The sequence below is a fragment of the Budorcas taxicolor genome, chromosome 11 (assembly GCF_023091745.1).
Source record: "Budorcas taxicolor isolate Tak-1 chromosome 11, Takin1.1, whole genome shotgun sequence".
NCBI classification, from domain to species: Eukaryota; Metazoa; Chordata; class Mammalia; order Artiodactyla; family Bovidae; genus Budorcas; species Budorcas taxicolor.
Genome location: NC_068920.1, coordinates 58,583,506 through 58,606,482, shown reverse-complemented (window position 1 = coordinate 58,606,482; position 22,977 = coordinate 58,583,506). Strand labels below are relative to the sequence as shown.

The 22,977-nt window shown below is 39.4% G+C and overlaps 1 protein-coding gene across 1 annotated transcript in view; it reads right to left on the bottom strand.

Annotated features, from left to right (window-relative positions):
* The window catches only part of KHDRBS2 (KH RNA binding domain containing, signal transduction associated 2), a 770,603-nt gene extending 747,926 nt beyond the window's left edge, over positions 1-22,677 (bottom strand). The window contains exon 1 of the mRNA XM_052649249.1: positions 22,587-22,677. Within this exon, the coding sequence (XP_052505209.1) occupies positions 22,587-22,677 (91 nt within the window). The remainder of the gene's footprint in view (positions 1-22,586) is intronic.
* Between the last annotated feature and the right edge of the window lie 300 nt (positions 22,678-22,977).

The window sequence follows — 22,977 nt, the reverse complement described above, 5'->3', positions numbered from 1 at the left end:
TCTATTTTTTGGCTGTTAGTATTGACATAATAGGTACCTAGGTGTTTACAAAATCATAGTGGTATGGTATCTGTGCTTTAGGGATTAATTTAAATTCATCAGTCACTTATGCCTTTGGGAAATTTCTAAAACTATGCCACTTTTCAGGGTGATAGTGATGCTGGCTCTTAATATGCCACAGATCAAGAGGTAATGGGCCATCACTGTGGGTGGAGATGCAGGTCATACTTTTTTGTTTGTAGGTATAGCTATTTCACCCAGGGCAGGTTTCTCAATACTGTAAAGTGTACTGTTTCCATACATACATTTTTTACCTGCAAAGATAGAAAAAGCATGGAACCAATACTATGAAATTTTTAAAATATAAGATACGGTCTTATATTTTATAAGATATTATAATATAGTATATTTTATAAGAAAATATAAAATAAAATTTTATGGTCTTTTTAAAAATTAAATGTTTAATGCATATACTTTGCTTGCTTCCGTGTGATACTAGAACCTACTTTGCTACTGAGGATAGTGCAGTTGTTCAGGTTTAATAAGATTTCACTACTGCTGAGTAGCAACAAACATCTTACTTTATTGAATGTTATCTTTGTCAGAGTCAGTAAACTTCAAGGCCTCTGGGATGGCTAGTCTCCTCCTCAATTAAACTAAGAAAAGTGTATCCATGTGTCCTTAAAGGATTATGTTCTAAATTCTGAGGACATGGAAAAAGTTTCATAGAAGGCAATGGCATCCCACTCCAGTACTCTTGCCTGGAAAATCCCATGGACAGAAAAGCCTGGTAGGCTACAGTCCATGGGGTCGCGAAGAGTTGGACATGACTCAGAAACCTCACTTTCACTTCTCATTTTCATGCATTGGAGAAGGAAATGGCAACCCACTCCAGTGTTCTTGCCTGGAGAATCCCAGGGATGGCAGAGCCTGGTGGGCTGTCGTCTATGGAGTTGCACAGAGTCGGACATAACTGAAGTGACTTAGCAGCAGCAGCAGCAGCTATATATAATTTTAAAGCACAGTCTACACATGTCATGCTTAATAAATCTAAGGCAGTCATGGTTCCCTTTTGTATTAAAACAGATATATTGAGGGTCAATGTTGTAGACATTTCACATATACTTAGACATTAAGTATCTTACGTGTATCCCAATGTTCACCGCAGCACTGTTTATAATAGCCAGAACATGGAAGCAACTTAGATGTCCATCAGCAGATGAATGGATACAAAAACTGTGGTACATATACACAATGGAGTATTATTCAACCATTAAAAAGAATACTTTTGAATCAGTTCTAATGAGGTGGATGAAACTGGAGCCTATTATACCAAGTGAAGTAAGCCAGAGAGAAAAACACCAATACAGTATACAAACGCATATATATGGAATTTAGAAAGATGGTAATGATAACTCTGTATGCGAGACAGCAAAAGAGAAACAGATGTATAGAACAGTCTTTTGGACTCTATGGGAGAGGGAGAGGGAGAGGGTGGAATGATTTGGGAGAATGGCATTGAAACATGTATATCATGTATGAAACAAATTGCCAGTCCAGGTTCGATGCATGATACAGGATGCTTGGGGCTGGTGCACTGGTATGACCCAGAGGGATGGTACGGGGAGGAGGTGGGAGGGGGGTTCAGGATAGGGAACACATGTAAACCCATGCCAGATTCATGTTGATGTATGGCAAAACCAATACAATATTGTAAAGTAATTAACCTCCAATTAAAATAAATAGATTTATATTTTTTTAAAAAAGAACCAACCCTATGTTGAAAATTATATACAAAAGTTATCTCTGGATGGGTCATAAACTTATACTTAAAGCTAAAACCATAAAGCTTCTAAAAAACATACTGAACAGATCCTATGTGACTTTGAGGTAGGCAAAGAAGTCCTAGAGAGGACACAACATTAAGTATAAGAAAAAACAAAGGATTATACTTCAGAAAAAAAGTAACAACTTGGGCTCTTCAAAAGACCCTCAAGAATTAAAAATTTGTCAACATTCTAGCCAATTGTTTCAAGAACATGTCCAACATCAGTAATCATCAAGGAACTAAAAATTGAAAGGGGAAGAGGGGGAGGAATAAATTAGGAGTTTGGAATTAACATAAACACACTTCTATATATGAACTAGATAATCAACAAGGACCTACTCCATAGCACAGGAAACCATACTCAGTATCTTATAATAACTTGTAATGAAAAATAACCTAAAAAAGAATATATATAATACAGATATATGTGCGTGTATGTATGTCACACTTTGTGTGTCAAACTGAATCACTTTGCTGTATATCAGAAACTAACATAACATTGTAAATCAACTATGTGTGTGAGTGTGTGTGAAAGTCGCTCAGTCGTGTCCAACTCTTTGCAATCCCATGGACTATACAGTCCATGGAATTCTCCAGGCCAGAATATTGGAGTGGGGAGCCTTTCCCTTCTCCAGGGGATCTTCCCAACCCAGGGATCAAACTCAGGTCTCCCACATTGCAGGCGGATTCTATACCAGCTGAACCACAGGGAAGCCCATACCTCAATAAAAAGAACACAATTTAAAAATGATTCAAACAAACAATATATACAATGTTACCACAGAAATACTAGAATAGCTGTTGTTAAAAAGACTGAGAACTTCAAGTGTTGGCAAGCAAGTGGAACAACCAGAGTTTTCATGCAATGTTGGTGAGAGACAAAACAGTGCAATCATTGCAATCTCATACAATGTATGTGTGTGTGTATACATGGTTAACCTTATTTACATTTTATATATATTTATAAAATACACACACACATTCACACTCTAAGGCCCAGCAATTCTGCTTCATATAAAGAGAATGCATATCTACATAAATCTAGCACATGAATATTCATAGCAGTCTGCTCATAATAAGCTAACCCTGAACACAATCCAGATGTCCATGTATAAGATATAGGACTATTAAATTGTGAGATATTGATACAATGGAGCATTACTCAGCAAGAAAAAATGATTTACTGACAAATGCAGCAACATGGATAACTTTCAAGACTATACTGACCTTAAGAAGAAGGAAGAATGCACACTCTTTGAACCTCTGATTCTCTCCTAATCCAACATCTACTGCAGGCACCTACTCTTTCCTACAAGTGTTCTTACTGACTTGTCTCATGTGACTCTGTTGACCAGTGCCATTTTCTTGATACATTTTCCCCTTGAATTTGTGATTCTACAGTCAATGTAGAAATTTACAGTTTCCATTTTGATCAGTGATCCACAGCGAGCACAAGATGAGCACCAGAATGTGCTGGACATTTAGATCTTTAAAGCTTGTATTAGGAACATTTCTCTACACTAAGCAGCATTACAGTGTGAAAAGATATATATTTTTTGTTTCCAAGGTTTCTGGTTGAAATATTAACTATATACTAAAGGTTTATTACAGAGTGACATACTCAGGAATTAAGAATGGAAGAGATGACCAGGGCAGATCTAGGAAAGGGTGCAGAGCTTCCAAGCCCTCTGGGAGCACCCCATTCTCCCCAGATCTCCTTGAGCTATGGGTATGGATGCAATCTGAACCCAGTTCCTCTGTGCACTAATATCAAGGTTTCATTACACAGACACAGTTGATTAAATCAGCATGGCCACTGGCAACTGATTCAACCTCCAGTCCCTCTCCTCAAAGGTCTATGGGGTAGTAAGGAAAAGAGGGGCCAGAAAGTTCCTATCCTCTAATTACAAGCTAGTTCCCCTGGCAACCAGCCTCTGTCCTTAAGTTTCCTACTTCAAAAAGTCACTTTATTTGTATTACAAAAGACGCCTTTCCAATGAAGAAGGAATTCATAGGGCCTGGACTCCATCTTAGGCCTGTTCATGCTGATCATGCTCGGCCACCTTTCCAATGGACTCTGAACTCTGTGTTTAGTGTTTATGAAAACAACAACAGAAAGATAAGACCCCCTCCAGACAGAGGAACCTTGAAGATCATATCTAGGTAACTCATCACCTAAGAGAAAACATACACTAATCACCCCTTCCAGACAGGCCATAAATTTTTCTGTATCTATCAGAGTGTAACCTCAGGTTTATTGATTATTGGCTGTTTGACTGTTTGAGCACATGAGCACATAGCACGTGAACGATGGAGTTACTGGGATTGTATTTTCTTGGTTTATGTAAGTTTCAAGGAATTTGGAGTGGAGGGCTCAGACACATACACATGGGGTAAAAAAGATTTTCACAAATGCTGGTTGGGGTCTTTCGCTAAGAGGAGACTCTGCCTTGGGCCCGCCAGTGTAATAAACTGCATTCCACTATCTGCATCGTCCTTCTGAGTGAGTTTGTTTCCTGGAATGCATGGCTACACCACCAGCTATATCCACAGTGGATATAGGGGCTCTGGCCAGAAACAGGTAAGATGGCTCTGGCTCTGGCTCTGGCCGGAAACAGGTAAGATGACCAACCATATAAATATATTTATTTATTGTAAATCATAAAAATCACACAAATTCTACCCATTTTATTTTTTTTACTTTATTTTACTTTACAATACTGTATTGGTTTTGCCATACATCAACATGAATCCGCCACAGGTGTACATGAGTTCCCAGTCCTGAACCCCTCTGCCACCTCCCTCCCCATAGCATCTCTCTGGGTCATCCCAGTGCACCAGCCCCAAGCATCCTGTATCCTGCATCGAACCTAGACTGGCGAATCGTTTCTTACATGATATTATACATGTTTCAATGCCATTCTCCCAAATCATCCCACCCTCTCCCTCTCTCACAGAGTCCAAAAGTCTGTTCTATACACCTGTGTCTCTTTTGCTGTCTCGCATACAGAGTTATCATTACCATCTTTCTAAATTCCATATATATGTGTTAGTATACTGTATTGGTGTTTCTCTTTCTGGCTTACTTCACTCTATAATCTACCCATTTTAAAAAATGTTCTTTTTTTTTATTTTTTTTCAGGCTTTGGAAGTGTTGTTTCCTATATCTGTATATCCTTCTCCTAGATTAAAACCCCTCCTTCACTGAATCCCCACCATATCTTACTTGTGCTTTACATTTCAGCTAACATGGTCCTCCCACTGAGACTACCCATGATCTCTGTGGGCTCCTAAAGCATTATCTATTTGCCTTATGACTGCTTTTCTCCAATCCTATGGAGATTGTGTATTTAATTAGCTGTAACTCTGTCCTCTATCCCTTGTCCTCCATCTAAGTGTAGGTCTCAGATAGTAATACAGACTATAGGTAATAGCAACAAACTGGCCAAGTCTGTATTGTTTTTCATTTATCGCCTGGTTAGTTTTTGCTTCACACACACACACACACACACACACACACACACAGTCTGCTCATTTTACTCAAAGCGAAACAATTTGGCTTATTGCACCTCATTCCAAATACTTATCACCTTATCTAATTCCATTAAACGACTCTTAATTATCACAATGATTTTTTTCTACCAGATTTTCTTTATATAGATATGATATAATTTTCAATCTTTCGCTAATTTCAGAATACTAGCTTCTACAGAGTCATGTCTCTTCTTGAAGTCCATTTCAAAACAACTGCATGTAACAGAAATGTCATTTGCCTCAGCCTATCAAATATGTTCCATCGTCACACAATTCTTTGCGCTTTCCTGGTGGCTCAGCTGGTAAAGAAACCATCCACAATGTGGGAGACCTGGGTTCAATCCCTGGGTTGGAAAGATAACCTGGAGAAGCGAACAGCTACACACTCCAGCATTATAGCCCAGAGAATTCCAAGGACTGTATAGATCACGGGGTCGTAAGAGTCAAACACGACTGAGCAACTTTCACTTCACTCACACAATTCCTTAACACCCCTTTTCCACCAGATCTTGGATGGATAAAAATATAACATCTAGTTTTTGACTTATAGGAAGGAAAACTTAGATTATGTGGACATATGGATGACACCTAATTCAACACTCACATAAATTTCTCCATTTAAAACATTCACATGCCTAAACAGTCACAACTAAATTATATTATGTATTCATGCTATTGTTTCCATTTTATAGTCAGATCTTATACAATGAGTGCATTGCTGTATGTGAATCAAATTTCTAAGAAATCAAATTCCTTAAAATTTCTGAAGGAAATTACTTTAAAGGAAAAAAATTCTCTAGTAATAGACATTTAACTCTCTTAAAAGTTTTTAAAGCAAGCTCTTGGTTCTTACTTAAACAACTCATATCCTGCAGTATCTTTAACATATCAGTGTTTCATGGTTGCTTTTTGACAACTTCACATTAAAACTGGACATTTATGAAACCTTTGACTTCTTACTTTAAAACTCCAAATGAATTATGCTACTCTGAAATCTGCGTCTTTATCTTTCCCATAATATAGGGACAATACCACTTGCCTTTTTGGATATAATGTAAGGACATGACCCACAGTGTGTGTTCAAGAAAAACAATTATTACTCTAGTCATCCCCTCTTTCTCAAAATGAACAGGATTCTCCTTCAGCCTCTGCTGTTTCTGTCACATAGGCTCTGTCTCCTGAGTTGCATCAGGGCTTATCATTTTCTGACATACAGTGAACCTGATAAAAATAACTATAATTGAGAGAAAACACATTCTGCTTTTCTATTAGAAGAGTAAAATATATATTTTTAAAAAGTAAAATCTAATATTCAATTATTAGAAGGAAATGAGCATCAATTGTGCAATTCTGATAACAGTGCATAATACTGACCATTATGCTTCAAAGAATAAATATTAAGCTTTAGAACCTATACAAAACATTTGAATAAGGCCATGTTGCTGAGTTCTCCAGTTCTGACAACATGTGAACTCTGCTAAACTATCAAATTTTAAACACACACTCCCTCAAGACAAAAAAGAGGGGCTATGGTTGTTCTTCCCTCCTAGAAGTCTTTGGCAAGTTAAACAGTTCTCCTTAAAAGAAAAAAATGTAGAGAGAAAAGTGTCTCAACAAATCACAGAAACTTCTCCAATCCTTACTTTAGATCCAAAAAAAGACTGCCATATTCCCCTACTCTGGCCCCCTCATCCCCAATATTCCTCAGAAACAATAGTTAGGGTAAGACATTCTGAAAAGTTAGGCTTTCTCAATAATCCTTAACACAATTCTGTACTAAGGTAGTTTCACTGAGTTAGGGTTGGGGTGGAGAGTACTAACAAAACGTGGTCCACTGGAGAAGGGAATGGCAAAGCACTTCAGTATTCTTGCCTTGAGAACCACATGAACAGTATGAAAAGGCAAAAAGATAGGACACTGAAAGATGAACTCCTCAGGTAGGCAGGTGCCCAATATGCTACTAGAGATCAGTGGAGAACTAACTCCAGAAAGACTGAAGGGACAGAGCCAAAGCAAAAACAATACCCAGTTGTGGAGATGACTGGAGATGGAAGTAAAGTCCAACTGAGTAACAAGGAATATTGCATCAGTTCAGTTCAGTCGCTCAGTTGTGTCCGACTCTTTGCGACCCCATGAATCGCAGCAGGCCAGGCCTTCCTGTTCATCACCAATTCCCGGAGTTCACTCAAACTCAAGTCCATCGAGTCAGTGATGACATCCAGCCATCTCATGCTTTGTCGTCCACTTCTCCTCCTGCCCCAGTCCCTCCCAGCATCAGTCTTTTCCAATGAGTCAACTTTTCGCATTAGGTGACCAAAGTATTGGAGTTTTAGCTTCAGTATAATTCCCTCCAAAGAAATCCCAGGGTTGATCTCCTTCAGAATGGACTGGTTGGATCTCCTTGCAGTCCAAGGGACCCTCAAGAGTCTTCTCCAACACCACAGTTCAAAAGCGTCAATTCTTTGGTGCTCAGCTTTCTTCACAGTCCAACTCTCACATCCATACATGACCACTGGAAAAACCATAGCCTTGACTAGATGGACTTTTGTTGGCAAAGTAATGTCTCTGTTTTTGAATATGCCATCTAGTTTGGTCATAACTTTTCTTCCAAGGAGTAAGCGTCTTTTAATTTCATCGCTGCAATCACCATCTGCAGTGATTCTGCAGTCCAAAAAAATAAAGTCTGACATTGTTTCTACTGTTTCCCCATCTATTTCCCATGGAGTGATGGGACTGGATGCCACGATCTTCGTTTTCTGAATGTTGACCTTTAAGCCAACTTTTTCACTCTTCACTTTCACTTCCATCAAGAGGCTTTTTAGTTTCTCTTCACTTTCTGCCATAAGGGTGGTGTCATCTGCATATCTGAGGTTATTGATATTTCTCCCGGCAATCTTGATTCCAGCTTGTGTTTCTTCCAGCCCAGCGTTTCTCATGATGTACTCTGCATAGAAGCTAAATAAGCAGGGTGACAATATACAGCCTTGACGTACTCCTTTTCCTATTTGGAACCAGTCTGTTGTTCCATGTCCAATTCTAATAGTTGCTTCCTGACCTTCATATAGGTTTCTCAAGAGGCAGGCCAGGTGATCTGGCATTCCCATCTCTTTCAGAATTTTCCAGTTTATTGTGATCCACACAATATTGCATAGGAACCTGGAAAGTTAGGTCCATGAATCACGGCAAATTGGAAGTAATCAAACATGAGATGACAAGACTGAACATCAACATTTTAGAAATCAGTAAACTAAAATGGACTGGAAAGGGTGAATTTAACTCAGTTGCCCATTATACCTACTACCGTGGGCAAGAATCCCTTAGAAGAAATGGAGTAGCCATCACACAGTCAACAAAACAGTCCGAAATGAAGTACTTGGATGCAATTTCAAAAACGACAACTCATCTCTGTATGATTTCAAGGCAAACCATTCAAATTCACATTAATCCAAGTCTATGCCCCAACCAATAATGCTGAAAGCTGAGGCTCAATAGATCTATGAAGACCTACAAGACCTTGCAGAACTAATGCCCAAAAACGATGTTCTTTTAATTATAGGGGACTGGAATGCAAAAGTAGGAAGTCAAGAGATAGCTGGAGTAACAAGCAAATTTGGCCTTAGAGTACACAATGAAGCAGAGCAAAAGCTTCATTGAGTTTTGCCAAGAAACACAATGGTCATAGCAAACATCCTCTTCCAACAACACAAGAGAAAACTCCACACATGGACATCACCAGATGGTCAACAATGAAATCAGACTGATTACATTCTTTGCAGTTAAAGATGGAGAAGTTATACACGGTCAGCAAAAACAAGACCGGGAGCTGACTGTGGCTAAGATCATGAACTTCTTATTGCCAAATTCAGACTTAAATTGAAGCAAGTGGGGAAAACCACTAGACCATTCAGGTATGACATAAATCAAATCCCTTAAACGACTATACAGTGGAAGTGAGACATAGATTTAAGGGATTTGATTTGATAGACAGACTGCCTGAAGAACTATGGACAGAGGTTCATGACATTATACAGGAGGCAGGGATCAAGACAGTCGCCAAGGGAAAAAAAAAAAAAGAGGGCAAAATGGTTGTCGGAAGAGGCCTTACAAATAATTGTGAAAAGAAGAGAAGTGAAAGGCAAAGGAGAAAAGGAAAGCTATAACCATTTCAATGAAGAGTTTGAAAAAATAGAAGGGAGAAATAAGAAAGCCTTCCTCAGTGATCAATGCAAAGATATACAGAAAAATAACAGAATGGGAAAGACTAGAGATCTCAAGAAAATTAGAGATACCAACGGAACATTTCATGCAAAGATGGTCTCAATAAGGACAGAAATGGTATGGACTTGACAGAAGCAGAAGATATTAAGAAGAGGTGGCAAGAATAAACAGAAGAACTATACAAAAAAGATTTTCACAACTCAGATAATCACAATGGTGTGATCACTCACATATAACCAGACAGAATGCGAATTCAAGTGGGCCTTAGGAACAAATTTAGTGCAGGTGATGGAATTCCAGTTGAGTTATTTCAAATTCTAAATGATGATATTGTGAAAATGCTGCATTCAATATGCCAGCAAATTTGGAAAACTCAGCAATGGCCACAGGACTGGAAACGATCAGTTTTCATTCCAGTCCCAAAGAAAGGCAATGCCAAAGAATTCTCAAACTACTGCAAAATTGCACTCATCTCAAAGTAATGCCCAAAATTCTCCAAGCCAAGCTTCAACAGTACATAAACTGTGAACTCCCAGGTGTTCAAGCTGGATTTAGAAAAGGCAGAGGAACAAGAGATCAAATTGCCAACATCCTCTGGATCATGGAAAAAGCAAGAGAGTTCCAGAAAAACATCTATTTCTGCTTTATTGACTATGCCAAAGCCTTTGACTGTGTGGATCACAAAAAACTGGAAAAATCTGAAAGAGATGGGAATACCAGACCACCTGATCTGCCTCCTGAGAAATCTGTGTGCAGGTCAGGAAGCAACAGTTAGAACTGGACATGGACCAACAGACTGGTTAAAAATTGGGAAAGGAGTACATCAAGACTGTATATTGTCACTCTGCTTATTTAACTTATATGTAGGGTACATCATGAGAAACACTGGGCTGGATTAAACACAAGCTGGAATCAAGATTGCCAGGAGAAATATCAATAAGCTCAGATATGCAGATGACACCACCCTTATGGCAGAAAGGGAAGAAGAAGAAAGCGAAAGAGGAGAGTGAAAAAGTTGGCTTAAAACTCAATATTCAGAAAACTAAGATCATGGAATCTGGTCCCATCACTATAACAAATAGATGGGAAAACAGTGACTGACTTTATTTTGTGGGGCTCCAAAATCACTGCAGATGGTGACTGCAGCCATGAAATTAAAGATGCTTGCTCCGTGAAAAATATGGCTGGTAGCTTGATAGGGATTGCATTGAATTTGTAAATTGCTTTGGGTAATATACTCATTTTCACTATATTGATTCTTCCGATCCATGAGCATGGTATATTTCTCCATCTATTAGTGTCCTCTTTGATTTCTTTCATCAGTGTTTTATAGTTTTCTATATATAGGTCTTTAGTTTCTTTGGGTAGATATATTCCTAAGTATTTTATTCTTTTCGTTGCAATGGTGAATGGAATTGTTTCCTTAATTGCTTTTTCTACTTTCTCATTATTGGTGTATAGGAATGCAAGGGATTTCTGTGTGTTGATTTTATATCCTGCAACTTTACATACATAAATCACAGCAGGATCCTCTATGATCCACCTCCCAGAATTCTGGAAATAAAAGCAAAAATAAACAAATGGGATCTAATTAAAATTAAAAGCTTCTGCACAACAAAGGAAAATATCAGCAAGGTGAAAAGACAGCCTTCTGAATGGGAGAAAATAATAGCAAATGAAGCAACTGACAAACAACTAATCTCAAAAATATACAAGCAACTTATGCAGCTCAATTCCAGAAAAATAAACGACCCAATCAAAAAATGGGCCAAAGAACTAAATAGACATTTCTCCAAAGAAGACATACGGATGGCTAACAAACACATGAAAAGATGCTCAACATCACTCATTATCAGAGAAATGCAAATCAAAACCACAATGAGGTACCACTTCACACCAGTCAGAATGGCTGCGATCCAAAAATCTGCAAGCAATAAATGCTGGAGAGGGTGTGGAGAAAAGGGAACCCTCCTACACTGTTGGTGGGAATGCAAACTAGTACAGCCACTATGGAGAACAGTGTGGAGATTCCTTAAAAAATTGCAAATAGAACTCCCTTATGACCCAGCAATCCCACTGCTGGGCATATACACCGAGGAAACCAGAATTGAAAGAGACACATGTACCCCAATGTTCATCGCAGCACTGATTATAATAGCCAGGACATGGAAACAACCTAGATGTCCCTCAGCAGATGAATGGATAAGAAAGCTGTGGTACATATACACAATGGAGTATTACTCAGCCGTTAAAAAGAATTCATTTGAATCAGTTCTGATGAGATGGACGAAACTGGAGCCGATTATACAGAGTGAAGTAAGCCAGAAAGAAAAACACCAATACAGTATACTAACACATATATATGGAATTTAGAAAGATGGCAATGACGACCCTGTATGCAAGACAGGAAAAAAGACGCAGCTGTCTATAACGGACTTTTGGACTCAGAGGGAGAGGGAGAGGGTGGGATGATATGGGAGAATGGCATTCTATCATGTATACTATCATGTAAGAATTGAACCGCTAGTCTATGTCTGACGCAGGATACAGCATGCTTGGGGCTGGTGCATGGGGATGACCCACAGAGATGTTATGGGGAGGGAGGTGGGAGGGGGGTTCATGTTTGGGAACACATGTAAGAATTAAAGATTTTAAAATTAAAAAATAAATAAATAAATAAATAAATAAATAAATAAATAAAAATCCCCTAAAAAAAAAAATAAAAAATAAAAAAAATAAAGATGCTTGCTCCTTGGAAGAAAAGCTACGATCAACCTAGACAGCATATTGAAAAGCACAGACATTACTTTGACAACAAAGATCCATCTCATCAAAGCTATGGTTTTTCCAGTAGTTATGTATGGATGTGAGAGTTAGACGATAAAGCTGAGCACCAAATAATTAATGCTTTTGAACTGTGGTGTTGGAGAAGACTCTTGAGAGTCCCTTGGACTGCAAGGAGATCCAACCAGTCAATCCTAAAGGAGAGCAGTCCTGGGTGTTCATTGGAAGGACTGATACTAAAGCTGAAACTCCAATACTTTGGCCACCTGATGTGAAGAGCTGACTCATTGGAAAAGACCCTCATGCTTGGAAAGATTGAAGGTGAGAGTAGAAGGGGATGACAGAGGATGAGATGGTTGGATGGCATCACCAACTCAATGGACATGAGTTTGAATAAACTCCATGGGTTGGTGATGGACAGAGAGGCCTGGCGTGCTGCAGTCCATGGGGTCACAAAGAGTCGGAAACAACAGAGCAACTGAACTGAACTGTACTAAGGTAAATTTCCCTCTTTATAAATGTACTTACCTTTTATAAACTATACTTACTTAAAGATGCTGTGAAAGAATTCACCCAATATTCCCATTCAGAAACATATTTTAGAAATTACGGGTACCACCACACTGATCTCTTTGACTTACTTTGCATGTTAACATTTGACCTTCCTATAATGCTTGCATTTCTCCCACAGAAGACAGGGTGTTTTAACCACTTCAGGAGTCTCTGGATGAGGAAACCTGGGTTTCAGCTTTATAATTTACTTGCTGACTGATCTGAAATAAATTAACTTGTTTAATTGTTATTTTTTCTCATTTGTAAGACAGGGTAACACTAATAAGTATCTCATAGGATTATGAGTGGATAAACAGTGGTAGACATGTCGACATCTAGTTTAGTGACTGACAAAGAGTATCTCCCCATTGATGACAGAGAGATTATGAGGGCAAAGATCTATGATCACCATGATTTCCTCAGAATCCCTGTGCCACTAACAGTCTGTAAACTCCAGCAGCTGTCACCATATACTGCTAATTTATACCATGTATATTGTTAAAAACTAAAAAATTAAACATCTGACATCTCTTCACATACCAATAAAACACACTGAGGACCAGTGTTATCAACAAACATTCAAGGGCAACTGTAATCACATAGTTCAGTGTAGTAGAGTTCTTGCCCTACAAACTGATTGCCCAGACTGTACCTGAACCATATCTATAGTAAGGGACCTAAAACTTTGTCATTCAGTTGTTCTTTAATTTTTTTAAATCACTCTTTACTGCAGAAATTTTTTGGAAGTAGTGTTCTGGAGGGTAAGGTAAGCACTGGAGAATATGCTACAAAAGATTTGCTTCCCAAAATAGTTTTTAAAAATTGAGCAAAAGGATACAGAGCTGTGACACCTCAACCTTTTGACAAATAAAACGTGACTATTTCAGAGCACTCCATTGGATACAATGAAAAAGTCCCATAACATGGGTATTTGCTAACATTCACTTTGGAGATCAGTTATTAACCAGCACTCTATTATTATTTTTAATCTATTTCTATTTCATTCAGTTCAGCTCAGTTCGGTTGCTGAATCGTGTCCAAATCTTTGCGACCCCATGAACCACAGCACACCAGGCCTCCCTGTCCATCATCAACTCCCAGAGTTTACTCAAACTCATGTCCACTGAGTCAGTGATGCCATCCAACCATCTCATTCTCTGTTGTTCCCTTCTCCTCCTGACCTCAATCCCTCTCAGCATCAGGGTCTTTTCCAATGAGTCAACTCTTCACATGAGGTGGCCAAAGTACTGGAGTTTCAGCTTCAGCATCAGTCCTTCCAAGACCCAGGACTGATCTCCCTTAGGATGGACTGGTAGGACCTCCTTACAGTCAAAGGACTCTCCAGAGTCTTCTCTAACACCACAGTTCAAAAGCATCAATTCTTTGGCGCTCAGTTTTCTTCACAGTCCAACTCTCACATCCATACATGACCACTGGAAAAACTGTAGCCTTGACTAGACGGACCTTTGTTGGCAAAGTAATGTCTCTGCCTTTTAATATGGTATCTAGGTTGTTCATAACTTTCCTTCCAAGGAGTAAGCGTCTTTTAATTTCATCGCTACAATCACCATCTGCAGTGATTTCGGAGCCCAAAAAAATATTTTATTGAAATTCACCATTTCTGTAAGACAAGGATCGTATTACAATCTATTAATATATTGTCTTACACTGATAATAGCCTTAAACAAACCGACTGGTCTCAATATAATTCCAATTAAGCTACATTTCTTGTCTGTATTCAGACAAGAACAAATAAGGACATAGGAAAGGCTGGTGACACTGTGGAGTCATCTCCAAGGGTTTCTAAAATATCCTTCCTTTCTACAGCTGCCATGAGGACACAGAGCTCCAGTCTAGATTTATACTTAATTAAACCAAAAATTTTGATCAGATATTGCATTCTGATTACCCACATGGATTTATCCTGGTCATGCTAATTCTTACATAATTAATTAATGAAATATTAATGTACAAGAATGAACCTACCTTCATAAGAAAACCATATAAAGAAAAATATTATAACACAAATGAATGGTGACTGGATATTATACATAAGATAAACACAAAAGACTTTGTGGAAGAAGGCAGCCCTCCTGGGTACCATGGGAACTAGGTAGTTGTTTCCCCAGTTTTTCTTGTGCTTCATATACACCAAAATGGGAGCTTGAAATGCTAGCAAACCAAAAACATCAACAGAAGGAGACAAAAACAAAGGCTCAAGCAAAGCCTGCTTTTTCCAGCTGCAGGACTAGAAAGAGGGCAACCTTGCAAGACAAAAAAATTTAAATGACAAACATCCTCCCCTAGCCAAAGAACACAGACACAGAAAACAAAACCAGGCCCCAAAACCAGTGTCTCATGCTCACGTCAGTCAAGAAAGGTAAATAGGGAGCTGAGGTGTCCAGCTTTCCCCTGCTGTAAAGGGGCACCCCTTCTCTTTAGAAGAACTGGAGGCCTGAATGTGCAACGAGGTTTCTGTTCCACTGGCAGTGGGGACAGAAGCCATGTGAAGACCTGGGTGTCTACCCTCAGGAGCAGGAGCAATGCATACTTCCCCTTCGAAGCCACTGGGTGTCAGAGCAGCTTTCACTCCTGCTGGAACTTCTCCCTACCTCTCTTAGTGTCACTAGAGGTCACAGGGGATCAACAAGAAGGGCCCTTCCCTCTCGTGGGCACCTAGGAGAGCCTGAAATCTCCCTGCCCTGAGAACACCCAGGAGGCACCCCCCACCCTCCTCCTCTGCTGGCCTGTGGTCAGAGACAGCCTGCCTTCCAGAACAGCATTTAAAGGTATAACATGGTTAGACTTTGCCTTTAAATGAACCACTCTGATAGGGTGTGTGTGCCAGGGTGACGATGAAAAAGAGGGAGGATTCTGAGAGTAACAGAGAAAAGAGAAAACCAACAGTGTGTAGTGTTCAAAAGTCAAGGGAGAAACCAAAAAAACTGAGAAAAGACCAACAGTGAAAAGTACAGCCAAGTACCCTGATGAGAGATCAGAAACATTTTATCGGATTTGGCAATTAGATGATTCTCACTGGAGACTCTAGTTTCTGGACAAAATGGGAGGCTGCAACTAGAACACAGAGCTGTGGAAGGTAAACTGAGAAAGTGAGCAGCAGCAATACAGACTCACAGTATCAGAAACTGGAAGGAAACAAGGGAGGAAAAGTGTCTAGAAAGATTATTTGTATTACTTTTGGAAAGTGAAATAAGTATTATATATTTTTTTAAAGTGATTCTAGTTGAATCATGTTTACAGGCTGCCACAAGGTAAGATGGGGAGGAAGAAGGTGGAGCCACTAAAGAAAGGACACAATGACAGGACAGGCCTGGGGGAAGAGGGGCACCAGGGTTAAGGATGCTGAGAACAAGTCAGCCTTGAACAAAAAGAGGCATTTCATCCTTGGGGAATGAAAAGAGTACAGGAGTTTCTAGGTAGTAGGAGTCTGAAGAACGTTGGAATAGACAGATCTACTTCCTTTGATAAAAAGAAGGATGAAACCAGCTGCCCAGAGTGACGGCCAAGCAAATGTGGAATTAGTCTTGAGCTACCCATGTCCTGGTCTAACCAGGCTCAAGTCAGACATGGACAAGCGACCACTGGCAGAAGAAAGATATTTTAAAAACCCTCATTGGAACCATGTTTCATAAGATAATTTATTTCATAATTTGGTCTATGAGTTAAAATTTCACTCAGCAATAATTCAGAGAGTTAAGTACTAACATGAGTCAGTGCTCATGTTATTAAAAAATCAAACTTCAGGTTGATGTCAAGTCCATAATGTTATTAAAATGTTAAGGACAATCTTGAAAGTATTATCTTATATGCCGGGAGCCAGCGTGAGGAACCCCCACCCATGGCAAAGGTCATGAGGAAGGAGGCTCGGCATACACAAAGGCAAGATCAAGCCTCAGGGGTCTCCCTGAAAATTCTCGAGCATCTACCCCCAAAGCCAGAGTCTGCCTGCTTTACTGTGTTATGCTTTCCACCTACTCTTCTGACATTAACAGGGGGCTGTCCCCCCACCACCTTTTTCTGGAAAAAGTTAATTTAGAGCTTTTAGATAATAAGGCTCCTGGGCATAATAAGAGTGTTTCAATCCAAAAACCCCTCTGATGGCTTTCTAGCCTGCCTACCTGACTCTTACAGCTGCGCCTGTGATTGTTTGCGGCCTGCCGACCATGAGGCACAGGAAGCTTAAAACATCCTAGGAATGTAGGGGCTTCTGAAGAGTCAAAATCATTAGAATAAGACTGATTAAGGGTTTCATTGTTGAGCTAATACTTGCTGCCAAATTTTCATATATTTTATTTGTTGGTATAGTTGGTATATAGAAAAAACAAGCAGCAACATAGATCTTTGAGTTAAGTACCTTCTTTGTTATAACCCACTGCGCCTTTGTTCTACAGGGATGTAACTTTATTTAGTATTTTAAAGGTGATGCAGATTAAAGAAAAACACTTCAGGGGAAATAAGATTAACATTCATTAAGAAAGAGAGCCATAAAGTGTTAGCAGGCCTCTTGGCCAGAAGATAATGTAAATCACCTGAGACCTTTTGTATACGGAAAGATATGGAGAAAGAAAGCCTGGTATCCATAAGGGTCAGGACTGCTGCCCCTGCATGACTCTGTATCTTCCATTATGTAAAACTTCACGTCCCTGGTGGCTCAGATGGTAAAGTGTCTGCCTACAATGTGGGAGGCCTGGGTTCAATCCCTGAGTCGGGAAGATCTCCTGGAGAAGGAAATGGCAACCCACTCCAGCACTCTTGCCTGGAGAACCCCATGGACGGAGGAGCCTGGTAGACTACAGTCTGTGGGGTCACAAAGAGTCAGACACGACTGAGCGACTTCACTTTCACTTTAGGGTATATAAGCACCTTTTGAAAATAAAGTTATGGGGTTTTTGCACAAGCTTGGCCTCCCCCGTGTCGATTATCTCTCTCTCTTTCTCCCTCTCCCTCCCTCTCTTTTTCAGGCTGATCCCTTGGAATGCAGAGGCTCTCCATGTCTACTTATTTGCCCGGGCTTCTAAGACCCACGTGAGAAGGAGCTGAAGGCGGGGCACTCTCCACTATTCAAGCGGGCACCTGTGGCCTAATGTAGACGGTATAAGTTTCTTGTCTTGAGACTTTATTAGCTTTCCGTGTAAACCAAGGAATATCAGCCTCTTTTCTCCTCTATTTTTTCACTACATTATTCTTCCTCAATCTCTCTTTAAATTTCTAAATAAATAAATCTCTCCTCGCCGACTCCATCCCCTCTTTGAATTACCCTGGATCCACTGGGGCTGGACCCTGACACTAATATTTGTAGAATTTCTGCTTCAGTTTTTGCTTTGGTTGTATAAAATTTATATTTTAAAATATAGCTTATGTGTCACAAACAGTATTTTTTTTAACCTTAAAAGAACCATGCCTGATGGATATTAGTTTTGCTGTTTTACCAATGAAGAAACTGAGGATCAGAAAGGAAATAAATGAAATACCCTTTATTTCATAGTTGTCAGGGGTGTCAACACTCTATCCCAAGTGTTTTGTTAAAGCATAATTTCTCCACTATATAATAAATATGTTTTAGCTGCAGATCAAAGATACCTTTCAGATCAAAGAAAATCTTTAAGTTAATTTTTTTTGCCATTTTTTGTTTTAAGAAACATAAATAAAATTATCCCAAATTTATTGAGAGAGCAAAGGAAAAGTCACTGATCAAAGGAAAAGTCACATGAATACTAGTTTTTATCAGAAGTGGGTTTTAGATATTATACCAATACCTTTCTTTATCTTAAGAACACAACATATTTAAGTATTTCAAGGAACACATTCAAAATTAAAAATAATCCTTACTAAAAATCTAAATGTAGTTAAACCACTACAAGTCAGCTTTTGTAATAAATTATTGATCCTTGTTCTTCTCATTCACCCACACCTGCAAACAGGCCAATCCTAAATGGAAGGGCAAAATTTTCACAAAAGTTTGAAAAAAGCATTCAGAGTTTTTTAGCAATACTTGAACTGTTCGGATATTAGCAATATTTGACTTTATCATATGATGAGTAAACCAAAACGATGAATTGTCCAATATTTGTGAAGAGACAGAGAACTCAAACACTCTGAATTGGATAAGAATTTATTAATCCTTCTAAAGGTATGGAATCACCATAATTGAACATATACATTTGAACAGATCTATGTCTATCAGCAGATAGACACATTTTACTGCAAAAAAAGAATATTTTCATGTATACATTTTTAACTCCCAAGCATTGAAAATAGTTCAGTAAGAACATAAATCTTTCCCCAGTGCCCAAAATAATGTGTATGCCTCAAACTGCAATACAATGCAATAAACATATTATTAATCATTAAACTAAGAAATGAAAAAAGTTTCCAAAATGTTTAACCACTGATTTTGGTATTCCAAATATACCAATTGCACTCCTTTGCATCAGGAGCAGTCCCAGACTTAATTAGAATTACAAAGAAGCATACAGATCATCTAGTCCAGCTCCTCAATTTGAGAGACAAGAAAACTGGCCCAGGGAAGGGAAATTTACCAAGATTCATTTTGGGCAAAAGTGGAATTAAAATCCAAGTATCTGGATTCACAGTTTAGTGTGCTTCCCTGAAGTATCATAGATATAAATAACCTCATCTAATTTCATCTGGCAAGCAAATTCAGAGACTGAGTGGAACTTCAAGGATTGTGCTGAATCTGCTGTTTTATCATACTCCAAAGCACCTTCCATACAAATAGATAATAGACAATATTATAATCCAGAAGAAAATCACTTGAATTACTCAATCAATATTATGCTATTCAAAACATATTATTTAAGATCTTTTCTAAGTAACAACATAGTACATATAATGTTCAGGCTCTTCTATCAGCTTTGTCAGACTCATTCCTATTGAAAGCACCCAACCAAAACAAGTGAAGTAATAAACCACAACAAAAATAACAAAATAACCAACAAACTAGCACTTTTAACCCCATGACCTTCAATTCTAAGTCTGTAGTCACAATGGAGCACTGATTTGCATCTACCACCAATCAAAACAGCAAAACAAATCATTATGAATGCTCAGTGGCTTACATCACTGACCTTGTATATATTACCTTCCAAAAAACCATTTCAAAGAACTGAATCATCTGGATCATTTTTATTACACACTCAGTCTTGAGACATTCTGCACAGTGCTGGCTGAAATGTACTTCATGGAACACCTTCTTTCCTAACGAACATCTATGTCAGGTGTATTTATAGCCACTGCCTTCAATCAGTACATTTCCAGGGGTGAAAAATAAAATTATCTCAACAATACTCTCCTATAGAGATTCGAAATAAGACCTAAGAATCTAGGTAGACGGCCTTTGAAAAAACAACGAAAGATCTGTAATGTAAAATGTATGTTAAGGTTTATTCAGAAGGACACTGTTCAATGAGAACATGAAGAGGCTTGGGTACAATTACAGAATTTAGATCTTGTGGATCTTTCAGCCAGTTGCAAAGAGTCTCTTTATATACTCAAGATTATTATCATTACTCCCCTCCTCCTCCTCCTCCTTATGATTCCTCTGAAATGTGGACACCTATCTTTGTTTCTTCCTTAGACATTTTTCTATTTAGGCACTTTTTACTTCTAATTCATTACAAAGGCAGAACATGCTTCCCCCTACTGGGAAAATATTAAATTACAAAGTACATAGGAACATGTTCCTAAGTATCAAGAAACCAAATTTCTGAGAAAAATAAAATGTTAAGGAAATTTTAAGGAACCAGGTGCACAGACTTTTCTGGCTGTTTTACCACAGAGAAATACTTCTATACTCTGTTTAGAGCTCCTCACATGCATTGCTTTAATCTGGCAGTTTTCAGTACACTAACTCTCATTAATGAATGACTTATGAATTAATCATCTAGCCTACTGTCCCCAAAAGAAGTCCAATTAGCAGGTCTGAGAAAATGATTAATTTGTAACTTTTTCTATTTTAAAGACTTTATCAGCTAAATGAAGACATTTCTGGAAAATGCATTAAAATAGATGATTTAGGAACACAATGGCATTTTTAATCATTTTGAATATTTGTTAATCCATTAATTTTCAATGTTCCTATTATTTTATGTAGTTTATTTATTTTTAATAGATTAGAGGTTAATTTTTTAACTGACTTTAATTTACAACTTTAGGTTGCATTTTTTTATTCAGTAACCAAGAAGTAGTAAGCATGACTGCATTTTCCATTCCAAATCCTCTACAAAATCCACTTGTCCCCTGAAAAGTAGTTTACTTGTTTCACGCGTTCAATATTTCAATTGTTGTTTTTAATTACTTAATTGCTTAATACACAAAATAGAAAAATATCTGATACTTTATTGTTGCAAATAATAATCCATCAATAAAACATTTAAATAAGCATAATGCCTATTTAATTCATACATGGAGGATTAGAATTTCTCCTCCCATGTAAAACTAAATCTCACAAAAGAAAACATTTCTTTTGATGCTGAAGGGCTAAGGGGAAGAAAGTTATTACTTTTAGTTTTGCTGTAGGTAAGTTCCTAAGAAGCTAAGGAACAAAACTGCATTGTAGTCAATTTGATGATGAAGCAACTCATTATTGAGACATTCACCCCCCCCAAAAAAAAACGAAAGTCTTTAGTTTTTATAAAGGTAAATGTAGATTGCTACAGATATCTTGGGTACCTTTAGCACTGTTTCAAGATAAATGGAAGTAATCAGGTTAATATTTCTATCATACAGAAGTTCCTGTGTGTGTGTAAAATCTCTTTTAACATTAAGGTACACACACACACACCCCACACTTGGTACAACAGTTGATCAATTGTGGAGGGTTCCCAGCACACACACACACACACACACACACACACACACACACACACACACTTGGTACAACAGTTGATCAATTGTGGAGGGTTCCCAGCACACACACACACACACACTTGGTACAACAGTTGATCAATTGTGGAGGGTTCCCAGCACACACACACACACACTTGGTACAACAGTTGATCAATTGTGGAGGGTTCCCAGGGACCAGCATCTCCCAGAGCACACAATCATCACACTTCAAATAAACTGATATGCATTTCAGCCACTTCCACATGCACAAACAGAACACGCATAATTTAATCTAGGTTAATACTAAGTCTTTCCATAGGAAAGACTGTAATTAGACTAAGGAAATCAAAATCACTTCTCAATCAGAAGGGAGAGAAAATAAGAGAAAATAAAGGGGGAAAAGGGAAAGAAAAAGGGAAGGGGGGGGAACTGATTTGTAGACAAGAAGAAGCTCATCAAACACCGCATTGATCACCAGTCACTCCAGACTGACTTCCCTTCCCTTGGCGGAGTTAAAACATCCCGGTGGACCACGCAGCTCCTTAACGTCGCTCCATCAGTGATCCTAAAGGGCACTGTCTTCACAGCCAGCGCCCGCCGCTCCGGGCTACCCGGATTCAGCTGCGAATGGAGTGAGGAAGTAGCACCCGCCTCCCAAGGACCAGCTCCGCCGCGGCTCTGGGCGAGCATCGTCCAGGGCAGTTTCCGCGAAGGAGACAGGCGTCCTCCCGTACTCCGCTCCCCGAGCCCCGCCGCGGCGACAGGGGCCGGCGGTCTGCGCCCACCCGGGGGCAAGTCCTACCTTCGGCCAGCAGGCGCGAGGCGTGCACGAAGGACGGGTCCAGGCTGTCTCTCTCTGCCATCAGCTCAGGCAAGTACTTCTCCTCTTCCATAGCGCGGACTTCGTACGGGCCCCGCCAGGCTCAGGGCTCCGTGCTCTGGACGCACGTCCCCGCCGTCCTGCTCTCCCGCCGCCCGCCCGCCTCAGCTACGGCCGGCGTCTGGCGCCCTCTCTGGGCCGTCGCCGCCCGCCCGGCCGCGGGCTGAAGTGGTACCGAGCCTCCGGGCCGGTCGAGCGGCCGTACCTCGGTCCCGCCCAGGTCAGCTTGCTCCGGCGGCCTGGACGGGGAGGCGGGCACAGGACGCGTTCTGCCCCTGCCAAGCGCTCATTGGTGGGTGTGCCTTGGGGGGCG